The 22,836-nt window shown below is 37.8% G+C and overlaps 3 protein-coding genes across 4 annotated transcripts; 2 read left to right on the top strand and 1 right to left on the bottom strand.

Annotated features, from left to right (window-relative positions):
- The first annotated feature begins 349 nt into the window (after nt 1-349).
- On the top strand, nt 350-20,745 carry LOC134655402 (uncharacterized). Of its 2 annotated transcripts, XM_063510863.1 has the most exons (7): nt 350-885; nt 16,285-16,550; nt 17,178-17,207; nt 18,142-18,349; nt 19,431-19,577; nt 19,990-20,127; nt 20,599-20,745. In XM_063510863.1, exons 2-7 carry the CDS (start codon nt 16,292-16,294, stop codon nt 20,681-20,683), a joined length of 867 nt encoding a protein of 288 aa, XP_063366933.1. In that variant the 5' UTR covers nt 350-885; nt 16,285-16,291; the 3' UTR covers nt 20,684-20,745. The 2 variants fall into 2 exon arrangements, with proteins under 2 accessions (XP_063366933.1, XP_063366934.1); XM_063510864.1 differs by lacking the exon at nt 17,178-17,207 and having other exon boundaries at nt 351-885.
- On the bottom strand, nt 13,448-15,355 carry LOC134655340 (uncharacterized). The gene has a single exon (XM_063510791.1). The coding sequence runs from the start codon at nt 15,353-15,355 to the stop codon at nt 13,451-13,453; it is 1,905 nt and encodes a 634-aa protein (XP_063366861.1). The 3' UTR covers nt 13,448-13,450.
- A 1,009-nt stretch (nt 20,746-21,754) lies between the features above and the next one.
- Nucleotides 21,755-22,761, top strand: LOC134655280 (uncharacterized). The gene is made up of 3 exons (XM_063510731.1): nt 21,755-21,900; nt 21,979-22,086; nt 22,366-22,761. The coding sequence occupies exons 1-3, from the start codon at nt 21,892-21,894 to the stop codon at nt 22,537-22,539; spliced, it is 291 nt and encodes a 96-aa protein (XP_063366801.1). The 5' UTR covers nt 21,755-21,891; the 3' UTR covers nt 22,540-22,761.
- Nucleotides 22,762-22,836: the final 75 nt, after the last annotated feature.

The raw sequence follows: 22,836 nt of genomic DNA, 5'->3' as shown, positions 1-22,836 counted from the left end.
TATTGCATTTATTGTTGGCAAGATGTTGGCAAGGAATAAACATTTCCGGGCGTACGATAATGGCTGCACATTTATATCATCGGGACAGGGTAATCTAAAGAATAAGGATAATAAAATAAGTTTCTTCTTAATTTATTATAACTTTCTTTTATTGTATTGAGATGACGAAAGAAATAATATTGAAACTGTATTTATAAATGTTGATTATGTATTTACAAAAAAAAAAAAATTCAGCGAAGAAACCGTACGTTGAATGAATTGAATGATTAACATTTTTTGCGGGTTGATTTGGTAGAGGTCGAAATTTTTTTCTATTTTTTTTGTAATGCAAAACAATCAGCTCAGTTACCCCTTAAAAGTTTGTAATTAATTAAACAATGCGATCGTGAGAGAGATGCGTATACCCTCCAAGTATGTTACCTATTAAGAGGTGTAGCAGGAAAAGGAACGCCGCTAACCCAGTGGCCAACTGAGAGGTGACATCGAACGATTACGCCCGGCGAGCCTCCATTCCGTACCGGTATCTGCGCTAACACACACCGCGACCAGACCACGCGCGCGCGCACATACCACCCGGGCAATAGCCACGATGCTTGCACCCAGGGGTGAGCCCTATTGTCTTTCAAAACGAAACGCGATGGACGCGTGCTGCATCACAATCAGTGTAGAGAGTTTTGGCGGCATGTGAATACAAAGTTGTTGTCGATAACGCATCGGACGGACAAATTACTGAAGGAAGGACTATTGGCTGATGAAGACGTCAGTCAGACAATTGAAGTGTTTGTGTACTTGTGAAGGACCCGGCTGTGATATCCGTACATTTTGTGCCCAAGTGAGCTAAGGATCTGCGATTAAATGAATCTATAAACCTGTTGATATAACGGGGTAAGTAGTTTTTAGTTGCAATTAATTGTGTTCTACTTATTATGTAAGTACACTATTATTTTTTAGTAGGTACCTAGCTTACTGTTACTTGAGACATTGATTTGTGTACATACATAGGAAGAGGATGCCGCGTTTTGGTTCAAAATAACTTGTTCAGATCCGGCTCAAAGGACTTGTTACTCTTAAATGCAAATTAAATGTATATGGTCTGGAAGCACTATATTTCCACACATATTAACTAACATGTTGGACTTGGATTTATTCATTAAGCGCTGTGTATATCCGAAGTTTGTATTACATACACATTACACACTATTAGGTTCACGTCTCTCCCGTGGAACTTAAGGGATATACTTATAGAAGCTTATTTTCTTTTTAATTTTTTGAGTGAACTGTGACCCTTGACTAGACTTAATTTAAATTATAACATTAACCGGTGTCAAAGAACACTAGTTTAATATCTAGCGGCCACCATAAAATAAAAATTGCCACTCCAATTTCCAGGCCAAAAAGAGACTAGCATCTTCAGGTAAATAAGATATTAATGATATTATGGTCTTATTTCTAAGTTAGGTTTTGAAATTTTAAAATTCATATAAGAAGCAACCGTTTGGATGTACGAGTTAATGTGATGCGACCGCTTGGATTATGTTGCTAAGAGTATAGAGCAAAATTATATTAGTAACACAAAGGTGACATAAGAGTCAAAGTAAGACTATACCTATATTCCGCTGAAGTTAAGCGCCGTATACTTAATGAATGAAATGCGAAGCTCAATGGCGTGGCGCCTACATTCTACATTCTAGAGTTCCTAGGCGGTTTGATGTGCGTACCTACAAATTTAAACAAGCATGAGCATTTAGTATAGACTACTTCCAATAGACGTCGCGTTATGTGGTACGACAAGCATATAAACACGTAGAAGGCTGTTATGTGAAATGTAAACGCTTAAGTGTTGTTCGCAGCATCTGATATCTTTGTATACGACATAGACGTGTGCGCCGATTAAAAAATGATCGGCGGCGGCGTTTGCCAAAAAATCGGCGGCGGCGGCGTGTTTTCGGCGTGAAATCGGCGTGACCTTGACTTTCAGGTTTCTTAAGAAAAATCATTAATTTGTTGTTTTTCTTGAAAATTTGATCAATCTAGGTTGCTAGTTAGTGAACTACGTATAGTTTTGAATAGACTGTGAGTAAAATAGGGTTTGTAAATGAATATAGCGTAGCTATAACTTAAATTACCCTACTAACTGTCCCTGTTACCTGGTCCCAATGACCTTCGATTCGATCGGTAACTCTATTTTTATCGTATTAAAAATGACGTACTTTAACAAAACTCTAAATATCCTTGAAGTTTGCTAGACATAGTGGAATGCTGGCTGGCTAGTGGCTTCTATTTATTGGTTTTCAATTGGTTCAAGCACTAGGCTCACTGAGTCACTGAGACGTATCTTCTTTCTCGTTTTCACATTGCTGAGGATTACGACCACATGTACTTTGTCTCCATTTCGCACGTTCAGACTGCCGCAAGACGAAGTTTCGGCACCATACTGGAATATTGAAAAGACGAGAGCTCATACCAAGCGCATTTTAGTTGCACGTCGAATACCTGTATTCTTCCAGATCTTGTCGAGGTTAGCCTTAGCCATATAGCATTCTTATTCTTAACCATGCCAGCTTTGCGGCGTATCTCGGCGGTGCAACCACCGGCACTGGTTATCAACCCAAGACCTTATACCTTACCTCGCTTTTACGTGATCGCCTTACTTTGGTCTTGGAATGTCTGATCTTAAGACCTCTCTAGAACTTTCATCTTCAATTTTCTTCAGAAGAGTCGTCATTTTGATGTACCTATTTCTTGATGTTAATCCCGTCAGGAAGGCGACAATAGTAGCACAGTTTGTTACAAGAACATATAGCATCGAGTGACAAGATAATGTTGCTTTACCTATTTACAGCTTGCACATTTCCGTGGGGCAAGCATTTGCGCTGTTCGCCAGATTGACAGTGAATCTACAGTGTTGTCACTCTGTCTCTTTCTTCTAGACATTTTTGGCACACGACTTTTTTTAGGAAACTCAGGGTCTCGGGATTTTTCGCACACCAATGTTCTCAGATTTTTGCTTGACTCCACTACATGAGCCCTGTTTTCGTTGCATAGTTAATTGTAAGTTTTCATGATGGAAAATTCTGCCTTCGTATGTGAGGCAATGTGAATTCACAATTAACAGGAAATAACGCTACGCTGGCATCGAAAAAACTCGGTGTGCTCAATAAAGCGAGGCGATACTCCACTCCGGGGCAAAGACTGCAGCTTTATAAATCGCAAGTCAGGCCCCATATGGAGTACTGATGTCACCTTTGGGCAGGAGCACCTGGATGCCAGGTTGGACCCTTCGACTCAATCCAAAGGCGCGCTGTACGAATCGTCGATGAACCCAAACTCACAAGCGGTATTGAACCTTTAAGTCTGAGGAGAGACCTTGCCTCCTTATGTGTGTTCTACCGCTTGTACAGTGGGCTGTGCTCTGAAGAATTGTTTGACATGATGCCAACGGCCGCTTTCTATCACCGCACCGCTCGCCATCGGCAGGGTGTTCATCCACACACCCTAGCTAGAACCTAAATGGTCGCGTACTGTGCGGTTTAAGAGGAATTTCTTCCCGCGGACGCTCGTGGAATGAGCTCCCTTCCGAGGTTTTCTCGAGGGTCTACAGTATGGGGTTCTTCAAAAAAGCCTCACAGCCTGAAACCCACTTTTTGATTAAGTAAGGTAAAGGGCCCCTGTTTCGGCAGGTTAAGGCTCTTGAGAGTTTGTATATTACTAAGCATTTTTTTTAAATATTACTAAGCATATCAATACCTTGAAAGCTTTTGAGTAAGTTATATTAGTTCTTTGTTAATAATTTAATGTATAAACTATAGGGTTTTAGTTGAAACTTTTTTTTATATGAATTTTTTCGTGAACCTCTTATTTGGCTCCCATTTCGTGATACAAATTTAGCTCAGCTCCTAAGTTCGTGAATTCGTGTCCCCTGTTTCGGAATAAAGTTTTCTTAGAGTAATTGGTCATAATTTGCTGATAATTATTTAAATTATTTAACGGTCTTACCTACTTACGAGTAATTGTAAGGTCAAATTAATAATAATATTAAAAAAAATGTTAAATATTGAGAGCTAGCTTAAAATGTTTGTACTCGTCGTCTTTAATAGTTGAATTAAGACTTCGTAAACCATATGGCTACTTTATTACTTGATTAAAAGCCGAACTATATAAATAAAAAATAATAAAAAATAATAAAAAAATAAAAAAAAAATAGAAAAAAAATTAACTATCTTATACGTTAAATATACTTGGTCAACCAGATCTTGACAGTAGAAAAAGGCGGCAAATTTGAAAAATGTAGGCGCGAAGGGATATCGTCCCATAGAAAATTTGAATTTCGCGCCTTTTTTTACTGACAAGATTTGGTTGACCAGCTATATAAACATACACAAAAATAAATCAAATAAATTTAATTATAAATAAAATTGTGCTAGTAGTTAATATGAGAATATACGTGGAATATACCTTAAAAATTTAAAGTCGGGTCACATTCAAACTCGTTTTATGAGAATTCTAGTGAAAAAAACATATACCGAATTTCGCTCATACGAAACTTCATGAAATACATTAATTGTTTTCTAATTTATTTTTTAAATTATCTTCGTTGTTCTATTTAACAACAAGCACTCAAAATGTATCTAGAAAAACCTTGATTCGTTAGTGGCACGAAATAGGAGACACACGAAAAATAAAATGACCGCTATTTCGTGAGTCGATTTATTGCAATTTTAAGGTATTTCTATGCATATATTCAATATTTTTTCTTATCAAATCAATTACTAAGGAACCCACAGAAACACTCCCAAAAACTTTTATTCGAATGGGTTTAGCTTTTCCTTCCTATAAGCTTAACAAGTGAGAGCGCGCACCTTACGCCTAAAAAAAGTGCACGCATACAACACAGCTGTTCGCGGCCGTCTGACAGTTTCAACCGTCGTATTACTCTCAGTTTAATCACTAAAATATTGGTTATTATTTTATTGAAGAGATTAAATAATACAGATTTTTTTCATATGTATAATTTAAATAAACAATACTTGAATTCCTTATTATTTGCGCCAGAAACAAAACTAACGAAATAACGTACTAACACGAACTTGGGGCCCTTTACCTTAATTGTTTTTGTTTACCCAAAGGTTGTCTGGAAAAAATCGCTCTTTAGCGATAAGACCGCAGGCTGTCTGCCTCTTTCATTAATCAATTGTTTTTCTTTAAGCTGTACCTTTTACTGAGGTGTGCCAATAATGAATATTCTATCGTCTGTCGTCTTATGCTCCATCTAGTACCGTACTAAAGTGATCCGTGGTCTGCAAGTGAATCTCGCGCATATAAAATGGTCATACAAGGATTATACTCAACCCGTCCAGCCTGTTCCAAGTGTCACGATAAACCTCTTCTGTATTCGTCCTCCTTTTGAACCTATTTATTTTTCACTTGCACATTTTATACCTCGTTATTTATGCTTATGCTTTTTTATGTTTTTGGGTTAATGATTTTGCAAAAATATATGTGCGTAGGAGTTATTGAGGTTTTAGTCGTTTTCGTGGGTTGTTGGACTTGTTGGTGGTCCAGTGGATCCTTAGGCTGTTTTAACCTTTTCAACGCCGTGTCAAACACAAATTAAAAGCTGTCACTCGGACGCCACGTCACCCAAGTGTCAAAACTGAAATTGAACTTTATGCATATGCACGTCGGTCTATGTTGCTCTGTGGTCTGTGACCGATTAATCGGTCTTTGGCGTTGAACATGCGGTGCGGATATATTGGTCATTGGCGTCCAAAAGGTTAAAGACACTTATTAAGAATGTACTTGTGCTCAAATATCAATGTCCTATTTACCTTTGCGGTTAAACCTCAGAGCGTCGGTTAAATTGTTTATTATGTTCTGTGGTAAACATATAAAGTAGGTAACAAGTACCTATTGTCAGGGAATATTTACTTTTAATCATTTTTAATTACGTAGAGTCTGTGCGGAAAGAGAAGAGTCGTGAAATGTATGGGCTCTTTCCGCACAGACTACACAATAACTTGACGACGATATTAGACCTTAATGCATCTCTTAATGCGTGGAGTCAACCATGATTTATTATAAAAGGTATTTAACCTCAAGTTGATATGTAAAAGGTAATAATTATGTCAATGATTGATTGATAAGTAGTACGGTCGAAGATTTTAATTTATGTTTTTGGACCATTTCGTGCCTTGTCACAGTGACAATTAATATGAAAGTCGCTAGAGAAGAGTCATACTATTGTCACTGTGACAAGGTACCAATTGGGTCCGAAATTAAAATCTGACTGTACTTATTGAGTACTAAAGCAATACTTTTAACTAGAGTCGGACCAAGCTTACTCTGCATGGCGTTTGCAAGAATAAAGTGTGGCAATATCTTTAAGGTCAAATTCCTATGAGAATATAATAACGTTTATAATAACACTCCTTAACTTTATTCTGTTCAAATCGGTGCACACTCAGTTTTAGCTTAAAGATGACTCGCTTTTGTCATAACTGACCATCGATGTTTTTCATGTTTGCAAGAAGATGTACGGACGAATTAAGAACGTTAATCAGATAAATCAGATTCACCAAGGCAGAAAATAAAATGTAAAGTCCACTCGTAATAACAACACAGATGGAAAGGGTCGTTTAAAATGCTACATCCTAAATTATTTATTCCTTCCTTGCCTCTAACACCTATTTAAAAATTAACGCGACTCATAAGATGCTCATCTTCTAGGCATTCCACGTAAAGCATTAGCATGGACATAGAGAAATAAGTAAGACAAGAGTGCTCACTCCATACATCAGTTCAGACTATTAATTTCAGTATCTACATCTAGCATCGAGTAGCGGAACTATCAGTACTGCTATTTGACAATAGATGTAGCACCGACCGGAAAGTCTTATCTCAACAGCATAAGACTTTCCGGTCGGTGCTACATCTATTGTCAAGTAGCAGTACTGATAGTTCCGCTACTCGATGCTAGATGCTAATAGTCTTTTTGGTACTAAAACTGATGTATGGAGTGAGCACTCTATGTATTTTTTTCTCTATGGCATGGAGGTGGAGCCACTTGACATGCGTCGTACGCAGAGTAGTGTTCATTTGTGGTACGTGCTTGGTGACCACCCGTACGGTGTTAGATAATAAGGAATTATTTAGCTGTAAAAGTTATGATTTACCTTATTTGTGAGATCGAAACATTTACAAGACGTTCTGAATACCGAAAACCTGACTGTCGGGTATTTTATGATTTCGTTCCCAGGCCGGACGACCCCGCGGGATCGTGGTACTACAGCTTTATATGAAATTTGTGTGGCCTGGCGCGGATGTCTTGTTTAGCTGGGTGGCAATGAATGTGTTAAACTGTTAACACAATACGAACTACCCTAGGAATACACCCAATAATTTGGTGACATATTTTCACTACACATCAAGAGGCTGATTTCCAAAGTTGTTCCATCAGCAGTAGCATCAGTACCTGTAAAGGTAGATAGATACTTAGATATTCTTTAGTAATAATTAACAGCAATTGGAGGAATAACTGAACTAACCCATTACTTAAGCGAAATAATGATAATGATGATAGAGCCATGTTAAGTTCACCATTTACTTAGATTGCTAGCACGAAGAAAGATTAAGTAGGTACAGTATATAACTAGAACTCTAGCTAAAACCAATTTACGTAGAAACATTACATTTGATGCGAATACAAAACTGGCACACGCCAGCCGCCGTCAATTCGAGGTAATAAACGCCACTGCGGGCCTATAAAGACACCACAGGTTAAAACAATAACACATTTCTGAGATGTATGGCTGCGATTCGCACCGCAAACCTGCGAATGCTGAGCAAAAAAGCGCTGGAGGCCTAGCAGTAAGAGCATGCGACTTTCAATCCGTAGGTCGCGGGCTCAAACCCCGGCCCGTACCAATGAGTTTTTCGGAACTTATGTACTTACGAAATATCATTTGATATTTACCAGTCGCTTTTCAGTGAAGCTAAACATCGTGAGGAAACCGGACTAATCCCAATAAGGCCTAGTTTACCCTCTGGGTTGGAAGGTCAGATGGCAGTCGCTTTCGTAAAAACTAGTGCCTACGCGAATTTCTGGGATTACGTATTTTGCAAGCGGACCCCAGGCTCCCATGAGCCGTGGCAAAATACCTACCGGGACAACGCAAGGAAGATGATGATACTCAGAAAAATGCGTATAATTATTTGGCAGTGTGAAACAATTTTCGCGAATTGTTTGGGGTCTATGGTCTAGTCTGGTGGTTGACTAGTCCGTCGTGGAAGATGCTTTAGTCCGTTACGTTACCTACATATTAAACCTATTTTTTACGAAGCTTTAAAATCGGACTCATCAGAACAGGTGATGATAAATTTGGTAAAATAATAAGCTTATTGTGTAACAACGTATTTCATGTTTTTTGATACACACCTAATAGGTACCTAATGTCTTTTTTTTAATCGGTAAACTAAAATGACATTTCATAGTATGAACATAAAATGTCATTTCATACTATGAAATGTCATTTTAGTCTACCGAATAAAAAAAATGACTTTATACGTGTAGGTAGAGGTATATCAACAAGGCAGATTATCAAACCATTCGTAAAATATTCATTATAACGAGATTAAGAAGGTCTATACCTAGATAGATTTTCTAAGATGTTTTTAAGAGCTCTTCCTACCAGATATCTTAAAACAGTCTAACTACCTATAACTAGATTAAGAAGGTCTATACCTAGTTAGATTGTCTAAGATGTTTTTAAGAGGTCTTCCTACCAGATATTTTAAAACAGTCTAACTACCTAATACCTATACCAAGTTTAACTAATACATTTTGATATATTTTCTACTTTTTCTATAATTAGAAAAAGTAGAAAATATATTTGATAATAGAATTGCAAAACTGAAATGCCATTTTATTATCAGTTTAATGGACGTTAGTACATCTACGGTCTAGCTAGAATCTAGTGCCTTTAGGTCAGCATAAGCCGTCGGACGGGTCCCACGAGGGTAACAGGCGACTAAACTCATAGCCACGCCGTTTGATACAGGGTTTAATGAAACCGGTAGCTAATGACAAATGGGTAATGAGAAAAAGATGGATCACAGTTAACTGACCGTTTGTATACCTTGTTGCAACGAGATAAGGGTCTACAAATTGGTAAACAGTTCTTAAAGTTGCGTAAACGAAATCCCGTGCCACATAATAAGTAACTTTAACCGTGGTTTAACCTTTATACAAAAAAATTTAAGGCAAAAATTATAATAAGCAACTTAAAATATATATTTTTTGCTTTTGTTTTTAAGCTGCTTTTGCTCATATAACCCGGCAACCTTCAAATCAAGGGTGAACAGGATCCTTCTGGGCAGGCTCGCTCCATCGTAGGCCACGTCTTCGCCTCGGCTAGTCTGTGGCCATGAGTAAGCCCATTTATAATATAAAAAAAAACATAAAAATTACACTGGTAGTGACAATGAGAAATTGTGCGATGCCAGAGTGACAGTGATGCTATTGGTTTTATGTAGATATCAAGCCTATGTTATCGTCAGACATGGTGAATTTTGTACCAACTTCTGATAGTAGGTACCTAATGAAAATTAGCTGTAACGATTCTTTTATTTCAACAAAATAACTTCTTGCTACAAAATTTTCAATGTTATCGTTAAAAAAAAACATCAATCCGCTAAATAATCTACCAATTTAATATACCGTCTTTCTAATTCTTTACCTACTTATGTAGCCCCAGCCGTAAAATGTTTTGGACGTTTTCAGTTGTGAATATTTTAGTCATCTTACAATGGAGGAAATTAATGTTTTGAATAGGCATAACAGAACAAGTTTCAAGTATTTTTAGAATATTCATGTTGGGCTTTCTTTTCGTGTTCTTTATTTAAATCTGTGACTTTTTGCGTTAACCTTAGTGTTTGTTTTTTAGGGTTCCGTACCAAAAAGGTATAAAAGGAACCCTTATGGTGTTTTAGTTATAACATAGCATGCATATATTGATGTTCATTTTGCGGACAAAGACAAGCACTTAACATATGTAGGTACCTACTTACCTTAATTTCCAAAAAAAAACTTTCTAAATTACAGACAACCTACATCCAACGGAAGGATTAAGTTGGATAAGATCCAATAAGTTTCAAAACTCAATTACACCCGAATTCAAATCTCGTGCCAAGTTTTACAATCCGAATTCGTCAATACCTTTATCCTTAAATTCAAATTCCTTGTGAAAGTGATTATCTGGAATGAATGTCAAATAATCGGATCTGAGTTATCGACACCTAAGCTAGGTAAGAGCCCGTACCATGAGTCACTGACAGTGTCAAAACTGACATTAACGCTATCGAGAAAACGTTATTTACTTTCTATATACATCTCGTTTGCACTAATATGCGAGTACGAGCGAGATGTATAGAAAGTAAATTACGTTCTCGATGGCGTTTATGTCAGTGCAAAACTGATGGTAGCCGTACAGGTAGGTTAGTGACACGTGCGGTAGGTATCGATAATCACTTGACGAATGACAAGTAGCCGAGTCGAGTCCCGACGATTCGCTAGTCAAGGTGACAATTAGAAAAGTAGCCAATGGCCCATAAAATTGATTAAATATATAAAATTTTACTACTTTAACCTGTGACTTTAACAGCGGTTTTAATGTCAATGTCGGCGGCCGATCGTAAGATCAGGCATATCGTGAAATTCCTAGGCATATCGTGAAACGTGAAAATCTTTGACCCGTTTCCTGAGTCGACGTAGCGGGGCTCCTATTTCTGGGCAGTTTGCCCTTCGGGCATCTGAAGCAACCTAACGAATCTATCCTAACCTATATATTGGTTTAATGTCACTATCGTCAAAAGTAGTCAAAACATTACACAGGAACATTACGATCTGCCTGATCTTACGATCGGCCGCCGACATCAATAAGCAGTCTGAAGGCGGGTTTACTCGTACTTAGGTTCACTGTAGCGGATTAGGTACATAGGGGTTTCGATCTTTATTTGAACTAGAAAAATGCCTAACCGTACATCGAAGTGGTCTCCATGCTTTGATTTGATAAGTACGTTAATTAGTAAAAGCTGGCAAAAACAAAAGAAGTGTAGTCTCAGTAGTCTGTGAATAAAGGTACCCATAATCCTAGCAGAATCTGTAGCACAAGTAAAATCTAAGGTTAAAGGTTAAACCTCGAACAGTTCGAACGCACAACGTTCTGTCGATATGTTTTCATGCTAACATCTAATTTCAACATATGGTTTTGCTGTCCGGAATCTGGATCCTAGTAGGGTAGTTATACCTATTATCCGGACCTGGACCCGTTCCAACGGATCAGTTATACAATTAATTTGGATCCGGGCTGTCATGCGTACCAACCTAATTGTTGAGGCGCGTGTAATTTGAACACTTAAGTACTTAACTATACTTCTATTAAGTTTCAGGTCTGCAAGTTACCTATTAACATTTTCAAAATACAGTTTTACTTTATGAAAAGTATTCTTGCCCTTAATTAAGTGGAATATGTACGCATGACATGATGATCATAAACATAATCAGTAGGTAATTCCGATTATTTCAGTCCTTACTCTAAGAAGTTAATAAAATTAGTGTCCAGTTTTTCATATGTAGGTATTGTTTGGTCGTATTAGCTACGCATATTTAGCTCTTAATACTTAGGTTAAGAAGTTAATAAAATTAGTGTCCAGTTTTTCATATGTATTGTTTGGCCGTATTAGCTACGCATATTTAGCTCTTAAGTCGTTTACATAAGGCTATTGGCCTAAATAATCACATTTTACGGAGTTGATATTCGTGACGGCTTACCTACCGATTGTTGTCGAGACAATACCTACCCAACTCATCGTAACGGTTATGAGGAAAGGCTGCCGCGGAGGCCAGTATACCATAACCTTCAGTCAAAATAATGGCGTATGTTTGATTAAAATCTTGTGTTAATACGGCCTTTTCTTACAGAGAAATGTATTATTCAGCAAGCACGGCCGGGCTGTGACGAACCGCGCACAAAATCTTGAAATAAACCATTGACCACCGCGATAAATATAAGTAAATGCGGATAGGTACTTATTCGCCTCAAATTATATAAAATGCGCGGTCATTAAAGTACTTCTTGTTTCGCGTGCGTTTGTTTTCCGTGCGTAAAAAACGCCCCACCTCTACCTACCTACTGGTTAATTTATATGGGTTAGACAGCGCACCGGGATCTAAGACACATTCGTCAGATTCCTTTTTCGTCAGAATAAATTATAGCCTATTTTTTTCGGACGAAAACGGACTTTTGGTCAGATTCCGCATTTGTCAGAATTTTCTGTTCCAAAAACATTTCCGTCACAACTTAACCAGACGGAGCCCCGCTTCGCGGGGCTCCTATTTCTGGACGGTTTGCCCTTCGGGCGTCTGAAGCTACCTAACAAACCTAACCTACCTACCTACCTACGCTTGTCTCCCCAGACTCCCCAGTGTACGAACGTCACACTAAATCAATAGGTAAGTAGGTTAGGTTCGTTACGTAGCTTCAGATGTCCGAAGGGCAAAGCGCCCAGAAATAGGAGGTTAAGTTGTGAAGGAAATGTTTAAATTGTTCGATCCACTGGTGGAGCATATTAAGAGATGCAAGTATCACAGGATAATTCCAAATCTTCCAGATTAAAGTTAAGTTTTTTTCTGTCCAAAGAGTATTTCCGTTTTCGTCCGATAAAAAACAGGCTATAATTTATCCTGACGAATGTGTCTTAGATCCGCACCGGCAATAGAGTCCACCAACATCATTTATTTTGATACCTGCCTGACTCTGCAGGGTTACCAGACGGCGGACTGACCGACCCTTTTTTTTGCTTATTTAATAAACACAAGGAGAAACGGACCCCTGAAGAAACTAATTGGTCCAAGGTTTGGCCGATGTATTGAAATTAATCGGGTCAAATCGAGGAATGGTCCTTATTTTGCAGAATTTAACAACTGTATTAAGGCTACAATGTAATTCATGTCAATTTTAGATTTATTATCGATTGTGGCTGTAAACTAGCTCAGGCTGGGTCAATGACTGTGACCTGTACAGTCAGCATCAAAATCACACATATGACAGTGACGGCCAAAGTAGCCAAATATATCGGTACACATCCTTATTTCCAAGGAAACAAAGGTGTGCTGTTATATTTGATTACTTTTGCCGTCACTATCAATTTGATGCTTAATACCTACTGTGCGAGGTGCGAGTCATTATCAGAATCAGATATTTACATGTTTCAAAATCAACACATTAAATATGTTTATCAGAACTTATAGAAACACAATTTAAAAAAAACATTGAGTAGATTTTATAGAATTTTTTTATTAAAATAGAAGTAATTAGTTACAATGCAATTATTTTAATTATAAAAATCATAGGTAGCATAAAACGGTTTAAGGATGCGTCAAAGTAAATATTAATCACAAACCTGCTTTTTTGTACAATTTCAAAAATTCTGATGAACAAGGTGCTAATATCTCATAATATATTGGTGGCACATTACGATACACCGACTTATCTCCGATTACAATAATTTTAATTGTGAGATGTACGAAATCTTCTCTTATAGTTTGATTTAGATCTTTAGAACATAAACCCACTACAAAACTGACACGCGTGTCAATAGGTATTGAAGTTTCCATGGGAGTTATACTAATTAGCTGTTTAATTTTTGATGTAAGTTTAATTTTAATCGTTACCGGAAATCTTTTGTTACTGTTTATGATTGTAAAGCTATCTTTACAACGTCCCTGCACTATAGGTGACACAGTCATATCAAGTAAACCAGGTTCAATTTGCACAGGATTCGGTAAAACTTCACCGAAAACTTTAACTGTTTTGTTTAAAACAGTTTCTTCCGTCTCAAGGTCCGTGATTTTGAACTCATAAAGACTTTGATGGAAACCTATGTGTTCGACTTTTGTTTGGTATACTTTAATAGTTTGTTTTGAAAAAGGCTCCAAAGGTAAATATGTTTTTTCGAACACAAAAACATCTAATGCCCGTTCAATGATATCATTTATTATTATTGTAATAAAGATTGAAATTAAAGCTGATTCTGTTTCTTCCTGGCATTCATTCGAGGAAACGAATGTTTTACTCTGAGCTATAACTTCTTCGTCAAGATGTCTTTGAGCTATTGTCGTCGAGCTGGGAGTCATGGGCTCAATTGAGAAAGTATGTTCTAATTCTTGAAGCAGATTCAAATTCCGTTTGGTTATATGCAAGTTGTAGCAATTGTCATCAGGCACTTTTATAGTAACACCACTAAAGGGAAAACCAAAGTTTGCATTGATGTGCCAAAAGTACGTAGGTGGTATATTTATTTCTTCGGTAACATGTACGGCCTCAGTTTTTATAAAGAAAACACCGACTACTGGCAAGGTAAATCCTTCCACAGGAGCTTCAGCCAAAACGTTTTGGCCCACTTTAAAAAATATTTTTACCGCAAAATTTTCTGGATTCGGTTGAAGTTTAAAAACAAACTTAAAATTTACTGCTTCACCTGGAAATAATTTTACCGGAGTAACTGGAAGAATTTTTGCTCGTCTAAATGGCGTGTTATCAGTTAATCTCTTGAACTGCAGATTTAAATACTGGTATTCACTGCTGAAGGTAATCAATGAAAACGATATGGTTTGTTCGTTTAGTGATTGGTTTTCAATAGTGATCGTATTTGGAGCGCTAATTATATTTGTGCATTGGGGTAAAACTGACCATTCATCAGGCTTCTTTACACAATTTATAGGCTTTACTGCTAGACCTGAATCTGCAAGGCTTAAACAACTTTGATCAGACTTTAACGAAGATATACGTCTGTGCGGATTTATGCCGATATAAGCAGGTAAACTTGTAACAGGTTCATCTTGTCCTATAATTGGGCCCGGGGATGCAAAAACTTCTGTATTTGGGTGTCCTAAACTTTCTTCACCCAGTATTTCACCATAGACAGTTTCATCATGTAAACTGCTATGAACCGATTCTGTTAAATTTAAAATAGATTCTTTCTTCGTCTTCAAATTGGCTTCCATTGCTTTCCATATCTTAGCAGTCCTAGCCAATTCGTCCGTAAGCTCAAAGGGTGATGGCCTACATGATTCTATGTATAGTTTGTCGATGATAGTGGTTTTACGACGTTTTGAATCTTGTATTTTTCGCTTGCATTCTGTACTTGCAAGATGCATTCGTTGTATAAGTTTTTGCCATTGGGGTAAAGTTCGGAAATCTATCTGGTAAAGATCTTCTAACTGTTGTATTATTCGCTCCACGTTCATCCCATAATTGCCATCTCTTATTCGTATATGATTGCATTCTGCAATATTCATTCTAGTATATATTTAAGCAATAAGTAAATAAAAAATTGTTTCATGTAATCAGCGTATTTACAAAAGTGACGACTGACAGTCCTGACAGTTTCCTTATATGTCTTAATGGTCATATGTAAATAAACAAAAATCCATTGACATCTAATTACTACCTCTATGGTGGAAAAGGCCACTATAGTGAAAATCATGTAGGTAAAATAAAAACCGGAGTAAAATAAAAATATAGTTGGTCAAACCAAATTGTCAGTAAATAAGAACACAAAAAAACTATACTCATCCTTTTCTTTTGGGTGCTAGTACTAGTGTAAGACAAAGAAAGTATGATTCTCTCTGTCTATGTTTATAATGAGACAGTCCTTTGACAAACTATATGTTTTCATGCGTCTTAACATGCATTATATTTATTATGGGTCACTCACGTAATGCACGGCTGCAGATAAAAAGTAGAATCCTGCATAGAAGTTTGTATGCAAATGCTAAAATAATAGCCTATTGCTGACTGTACCTAGGTCGAACTATTGTCGATATGTTACATTCCGTGTAGTCTCTGTCGGGCTTTGCGTTGGGCACAGATTGTGCTTCGTTGAGCATCTTCGTAGCAGATCGAAACATGGCGCACGAGATTCTAGCTAAATACGCCCGCCCGAAGAGCCCCAAATACAATAACCGGTGGCGGAAATATGTCGCATCTTCGAAATATGTTTGCCCGATGTTTCATTTGACCTAACGCGTTAATTTTTTTTCAAAAACCGTTATATTAGGTTACATTGATGAAAGATCAACGGTTTTTCGAAAAAAAAAACGTGTTCGGTAAATGAAATTCCGCGGTTTTAATAATCGTATTTAAAGTTTCCGGAGATGAGATAGGTAACCACAATAACTATGTACATATTTGGCAGGGTTTAAGTAATGTATCTGCATTTTTACAGCTTTACGATGGACTCGACGATACCGCGCGTCATACTCAGCATAGTTCTGGCCGCGTTGCTGCCAATGGCGTCTCCCGACCAAGGCCAGGCCAAGGAGGACATCCCCCACTCTAGACAGAAGAGGATACTCTGGATCACCAACGATGGCCGGCTGGCGCTGCCTCCTGGCACGACCATGACGATAACGCCTTCCTTGTCGATGCCGTTTGTGAGGCATCCGCCGAAGGGGTTTTTGTCTAACGTTTCAATTAATTTCCCTTTTACAAGTAAGTTGACTTCTTATTATGGTATATATGGTAAAAGATTAAAAATAAAGCACATTTTGAGAAATAAGACGATGTAATTACAAAACATAAATAATTTTATGACTCAAGAACAAAAACAAATAAACCTATTTTAAGTAATTGCAACAAGTCAAATTAAATAAATTAGAAAACCTGACGGCGGTGAGGCTTTGCAAGCAATATGCAATATTAACCTCACCGCATGTCATCCACACGATTCCACACTAAGACGAATCTAATAACACCTCTTACCTTGATCCTCACAATAATTCATCAGACGGAATCGGCTTAAACTCATTAGGCCGTGCTAAGGAAACCGACGTTGGGTAAAACGGAATTGTAAAAGATAACTTCAAAAATTATGGGATACTTACCTACATAAGACGTTGATGCGATCACTTCTTTACTTGTATGTTCGTCTCTTAAAGGTATTTTTGGTGTAGGTAATTTATGTTTTATCTTGTAGGACAATAATCCTAATGTGTTACGGATAGATGTTTTACCTACCACAGCAGTAACAACATAAACACGACCATGATCAATTGATCACGGTTAGCATTTATAAAAAGTAATAAAAGACGAGTTATCACCCTTGTTCACGATTCGCAGGTACACTAAAGTACGAGGTGGAGTTTATGAGTCAGTATAATAAGTTTTATAAGTATAGCGATGTAGACAGTAGTACATAGTAGATGTAGCATCAGTCGGTAGTTTGATAAGTAACGGTAAGTGCTTTTGTAGTTACAATATTTGGATGAACTTGAACTTAGACTAGTCGTAGACTAGTGTTAGTATCTTGTAGATATACATTTTAGATTTAGATTAGTAATTTTATAGTTAAATTTAGTAGCAGTAAGTGTAAGTTTATTATTAGTCTGTAGAAGTACCTATATATCGTCGTGTTGTCGTTAATATGTAGAAATTGTTGTTAGGCAGTTGACTAAACCGTTTTATAGATTTATTTAAGTAGAATTGGTAAGGAAAGACAGACCGATACCTACTGATCTAACAATTTATTAACGGTTTTGATACGACTTTGAAAGTTGCTCTCGGTGAGTGGAGCATGCGGAATGCAACGTGAGGTGTGCACCACACACCAAGACGATCATCAGAGTCGTATCAAAACAAGATCAAAACCATAACAAGTTATTAAATTAGAATCGACCTCCTTCTTGCTGTGCTATTCAAATGAATACAAATATTTGTAGTTTCACATTTAGTACGTATTTGCCAAATCCTTACTGAGCGAATAAATATTTATACATTATTGTAAGGAAAAACGAAATGCAAAACTACGCCTTTTAACATGTTTTTCGTAAAATTACATTATTCATGAATTTATTTCAAAGCACAAATGTTAGAAACACAAACGCCCTATTGGCTGTACAAATTCGGCGGTTGGTATACGAATTATTATAATATTTTTAAAGATAAAATCTATTCAAGTTTTTATTCCGTGGAATTTACTAACATAACTGTAAACCTTATCAACCTTATTGTATTGATCGTTATGTAACATAATAGCGGCAGTTTACATGTAAAAAAATTATCTAACTAAAAACCTTTCCCGCAGTTGATTTCGACAAATTGGGTCTCACGGACAACGAGAACCCCTACGGCACGCTGCCGCCGATCCTAGCCCGGTCCATGGGGAGCGCTGCTGCATCAATGATGGCGCAATATGTGGGACAGTATCTGGAGAGAAGGAGGGGGAAGAGAGCAGCAGACGTGCCCCCGGAGGTGGAGACGGCGATATTAGACCGATTGCATGGAGGAGAGAGGTAAGAATTGACTAAGTCTACTACAAGTGTCTTGACGAAATAGTACTCTCGGTCAACGGAGAGCGCTGCTGCCTCAATGATGACGCAATATGTGGGGCAGTATCTGGAGAGAAGACGGGGGAAGAGAGCGGCAGACGTGCCCCCGGAGGTGGAGACGGCGACATTAGACCGATTGCATGGAGGAGAGAGGTAAGAATTGACTAAGTGCCAGTTATCTTGACGAAATAGTACTCTCGATCAATAGGGAGCGTTACAGCGTCAGAAAAGACGGGGGATGAGAACGGCAAATGTGCACTTGATTTAACTGGGCCAAATTCTTTCCTAATGAAATACATTTTAAAGGACGTGTGACCGCATCGCGCATATTAAGGATTTACGTAAATTAAACACATGTCTCCAATCATAAAATATCCTCGCATTGATCCCACCAAATAAGGCATATGCAACATATATAAATTTAAATAAGCAATCTTACAAGAATGGGAACGTAATTACAATAAATTTCGCGATACACTTGACCAAAGGAGCCTCTATAGTCCTGTTATCACGTCACGTCCTACTGATTGGATACAAGTGCTTAGTTATTGGCCATTACTTTCACCTTTAGTTAGGGAAGACATCAGGTATTCTGAGCACGTAAGGGAGTCCTCCAGCGCAGCGGTCACAAATGTTTCAAACATTTTGCGATTCGAAAACTGTTACGCAAGTTCAGTGTCAGGTTTTCTGAGTTATTTCGAACAATTTGTGCCACTGCGGCTTAAGTGATTTTATGCGACGTAATCTTTATTAATTTATTACTTTTATAAGACGTTGCAATATTTCCGTGAAAGTAAATCTATAATGTTTTTCTTTAAAAAATCACGCTGTTTTTGCACTTACACATCACAATTACCTTTACGGTAAAAATGCGTAAAACTACTAAACGCGTAAAACTTTATTTGTTCTCAACGGCCACGGACCGTAACCGATGTCTCAAGCTCTTCAACTGACTATCGGCATTAGCTCCAAGAGGCATCTATTAATTCGTCAGACCATCTAATCATACTTTCCCAAGCACTAATATTGCCCGTTAACATTTCAGAGCCATAATGTACAGCATCGCAGAGGACATGTTCACAAACTTCGGGATGGAAGGCCGGGAGTGCCTCCTGCGCGCCATCTGCGAGATCCACTCTCACCCTCTCACCAACTTTGGCTTCCTCGGGGAAGTCATGAAGCTGTTCTTTACGTTAGTATTTTTATATACCAGCACTCAGCAGCCCCCCTGAGAGCCTGCATAGGCAAAACAAAATTTCCGAATACATTTAATGCCCTTCGCCGAGACCCACGTTACGTTAGTATTTTTAATTTGTAGTAACTGTTCGTTCAGTTTGAAGACTGAAAATAAGATTAAGATTCGCTAATTTAATCCGTTTGCACACATGATATTAGATTAAGTACTGGGAAGCGATCAAACCTAGAGCAACTCGGCATAAATATAGTGCCACGTGATGATGTAGAGACATCAGTTATCTTAAAAAAACTGAATCGTGTAGATATTTTTTATCCGTCTCTTGTAATTCAACCGTCACAAAGCAACGAATCTAAGGAATGAACAGGAAATTAAACCTGCAAATAAATGATGTGTATGTGTGTTTCAGGCCCAGCAAATCCCCGTATGCAACTCTGCTGTCAGAGTATGTAGAAGCCCAAAAAGCAGGTGAAAAGGGCGGCGAATGTTGGCCGTACTACCGGCTCTGCCCTCGAAGCATCTTTCAACCCTCACCCAACAAATACTCGTAAGTGATACTTACGTAGTTATACCCTCATATGCCATGCATGAACACACCCTCTTTAGCGGTTTGCTGTTAGTAAAAACTTCCGACCACCAGTCACGAGTTACTCGCTGGAGACCTAATAAGTACCTACTCGTGACAGCCGTGACTGGTTTAAATTTGGCACATCCCTTGCGAATATTCGAGCGTTAACACTTTCAATGCTGTGTTCTCCAAATCATCTAAGAAATGAACTCGACCGGCTCGATATTTGCAGCGAAGTATATTCCGTTACACAACAAAATTTTGAACGAATTTAATGGCGGCTTGGTTTATTTCTATCTTTTTCTTTAAATTGCTGTCTGCAAGTTCTTGAGGATACCAACGCCCTCCTGAGAGCCTGCATAGGCAAAACAATTTTTCCGAATACATTTAATGCCCTTCGCCGAGCAAGTTTATTTCCATTTATCTAATTTCCGCATAATATTATTCCAGGAAAGAGGCAGAGGATTTACACAGGCGACAAGAACACGACAATATAGACAACAATATTGATATAGACGGAATAAGAGCGATGTAGTGAACGGGCGAAACCAGGATTGGATCTAGAACCTAGCCAATGCAAGCTTGCTTTTTGTTCTATTGTAACTCGTTCAATCTTCGGATCATCGGATCTTATTGGAGATTTCAGAAAAAAATTGCGATAAAACTTATAACCAAGTAGAAAGAAAGGACGGAGACTGAACCGAAAAAATTAACGTAATTCAATGAAGGTTAAAGTTTCTCATACTACTTTAAAATTTAAATGCAAAGCCTTAGAGTGTTAGACGATTTCTGTGATGCCTCCCTTTTGATTTTAGGGATAATAACTCGGCTAGGTTCTAGATCAGGTCTTGGATAAAGTGCCAGTAAATTGTCCCAAAATTAGTGTAGTCTCCGACCAAAGTTGATCGTAATTAGTCTAAATTATTTATTCATTAGTGCCATTCCGTGATGCATTTATCTCGACACTCTTTACAGTTTTGTCGACCGTCTTGATAGTACATACGTTTTCATGTAACTGTGAATCTCTAAATGCCCTTTATAAAATTAGGTGTATAACAATTTGTTATAAGTTTGAGCTATCTTTATATTGTAAAAATCTGAAGTTCTTAATGAGGAATTTCACTCTATCTTTGTGTTAAGTATGTTTTATTATTCAAATGTTTTGCTGTTGAATTTTAAGTAGTTAAGAATGTCAAAGTCCTACGTAGCTAGTGATTTTTGTAAATTGAGTATGTTTAAGTCATTACCTAAATAAGAATATTATAATAAATGTTACTAGTAAAATTTATTTCGCTGTTTTATTCCTAATGAATAGTTCTGTATTACGAAGGAAGATTAGTATTTTAAGTTATAGGTATCTATTTGGGTTATCTATGTATGGAATTACAGTTTTTTTTTAATCTAAACGTCGAAATTTACAGCTAAGCATGAAACTAGCGTATTTTTTATTTATATTTAGATGGCCAAAAGTTTTCCTGAAACTGCTTAAAAGTACTCGACAAGAAATAAGTTTATAGCGACAAACCTCCCACTATCCATCAAAGGGTTAAACAGTTAAACGCAATATCATATTAACCCGCGTACTATGATCAACATAAACCGCGTGATCCATTCAATCGGAATGATTCATTCACCGGGACACTGCAGACGCGACGGGCGACAGGGCGGCGCGTATCTACCGCGCCTGCCTCCGTCGAAAGGTTACGCGACCAAAAAACACTATTTTAAGCCCCAAACTCTGCTATGAATAAGGTAAATACCACAAAATTAACTAACCTACACGCGTGTGCGTTTAAATGTGTTTATTGTGTGTGAATTTTAACGTTCCAGGCGCAATATGTAACGATCGCGATTCTTCTTTTCGGTGCAATGCTGGGGATGGCTTCTGTAAGCAAAAGGAGCTACTCTGACCAATCGGTCAAAGGATATGTCACGGAGGTATTTTTATTTAAATTAACTTAGAAAGACGCTAACCTGAATCCTGCAGGACATGATTGATCGTTAACAACCTGTTGCTTCTCAAGCGAAATTCCTTTAGAATTTGACTCGTTACATGTTTCAAATTGACGAAGATTTATTTAATATTTCTTGTCAGATATTCATTTAGCGCTGCCGAAAAAGATTCCAGAGATTAAATAAAACGAAGTTCCTTCGTAGACGCTATGACGTAAACAAAACAAATGACTGAAATTAATCGTCTGTAAAACAATGTTTCAGCGCACTTGCTGGTGGAACGAGGTGTGCAAGGAAGAGTTCCAGACGCTCTTCAGATGCAAGTGCCCCTCCTGGTCCTACTGCCGGAGCCCTGGACGGTACTACAACGCCGTCTGCTCCATGACGGAGACGGGCTACATCTGGGACCAGCCCAACTCAGACTTCAGACCACAATAACAACACCTAGATAGACCCAGCTTCTAGAATTTCATTTACATTATCGGCCCTCACAACGATTCTAATTTGAGACTGAGCCAGAACGGAAATTATGCCTTCTATTTTCGTAATTAGACTAAGAAAATAGCTCGCCTAATTTCGGGGAAAATACAATGTGATGCGTGTTCGACCAAATTGTTGGAGAATCCTGTTATGTGTGAAATAAACGAGTATTTCCTTATACATATTCGGTTTTTATTACGTTTACGTCCTTGAGAAGTATGATGGATGGTTGTTCTTGACCCTAAGAGCCAAATC

The sequence above is a fragment of the Cydia amplana genome, chromosome 16 (assembly GCF_948474715.1).
Source record: "Cydia amplana chromosome 16, ilCydAmpl1.1, whole genome shotgun sequence".
Taxonomy (NCBI): domain Eukaryota; kingdom Metazoa; phylum Arthropoda; class Insecta; order Lepidoptera; family Tortricidae; genus Cydia; species Cydia amplana.
This window is presented reverse-complemented; position numbering and strand designations above follow the sequence as displayed.

What these genes read in the sequence shown, in the direction of transcription:
- LOC134655340 (XM_063510791.1), bottom strand. Translation starts at nt 15,355, where the DNA reads ATGAATATTGCAGAATGCAATCATATACGAATAAGAGATGGCAATTAT.
- LOC134655402 (XM_063510863.1), top strand. Translation starts at nt 16,292, where the DNA reads ATGGACTCGACGATACCGCGCGTCATACTCAGCATAGTTCTGGCCGCG. An exon ending in CGATTGCATGGAGGAGAGAG is followed by an intron (nt 18,350 to 19,430) that starts GTAAGAATTGAC and finishes TTAACATTTCAG; the next exon opens with AGCCATAATGTACAGCATCG. An exon ending in CCCTCACCCAACAAATACTC is followed by an intron (nt 20,128 to 20,598) that starts GTAAGTGATACT and finishes ATATTATTCCAG; the next exon opens with GAAAGAGGCAGAGGATTTAC.
- LOC134655280 (XM_063510731.1), top strand. An exon ending in TCAAAGGATATGTCACGGAG is followed by an intron (nt 22,087 to 22,365) that starts GTATTTTTATTT and finishes ACAATGTTTCAG; the next exon opens with CGCACTTGCTGGTGGAACGA.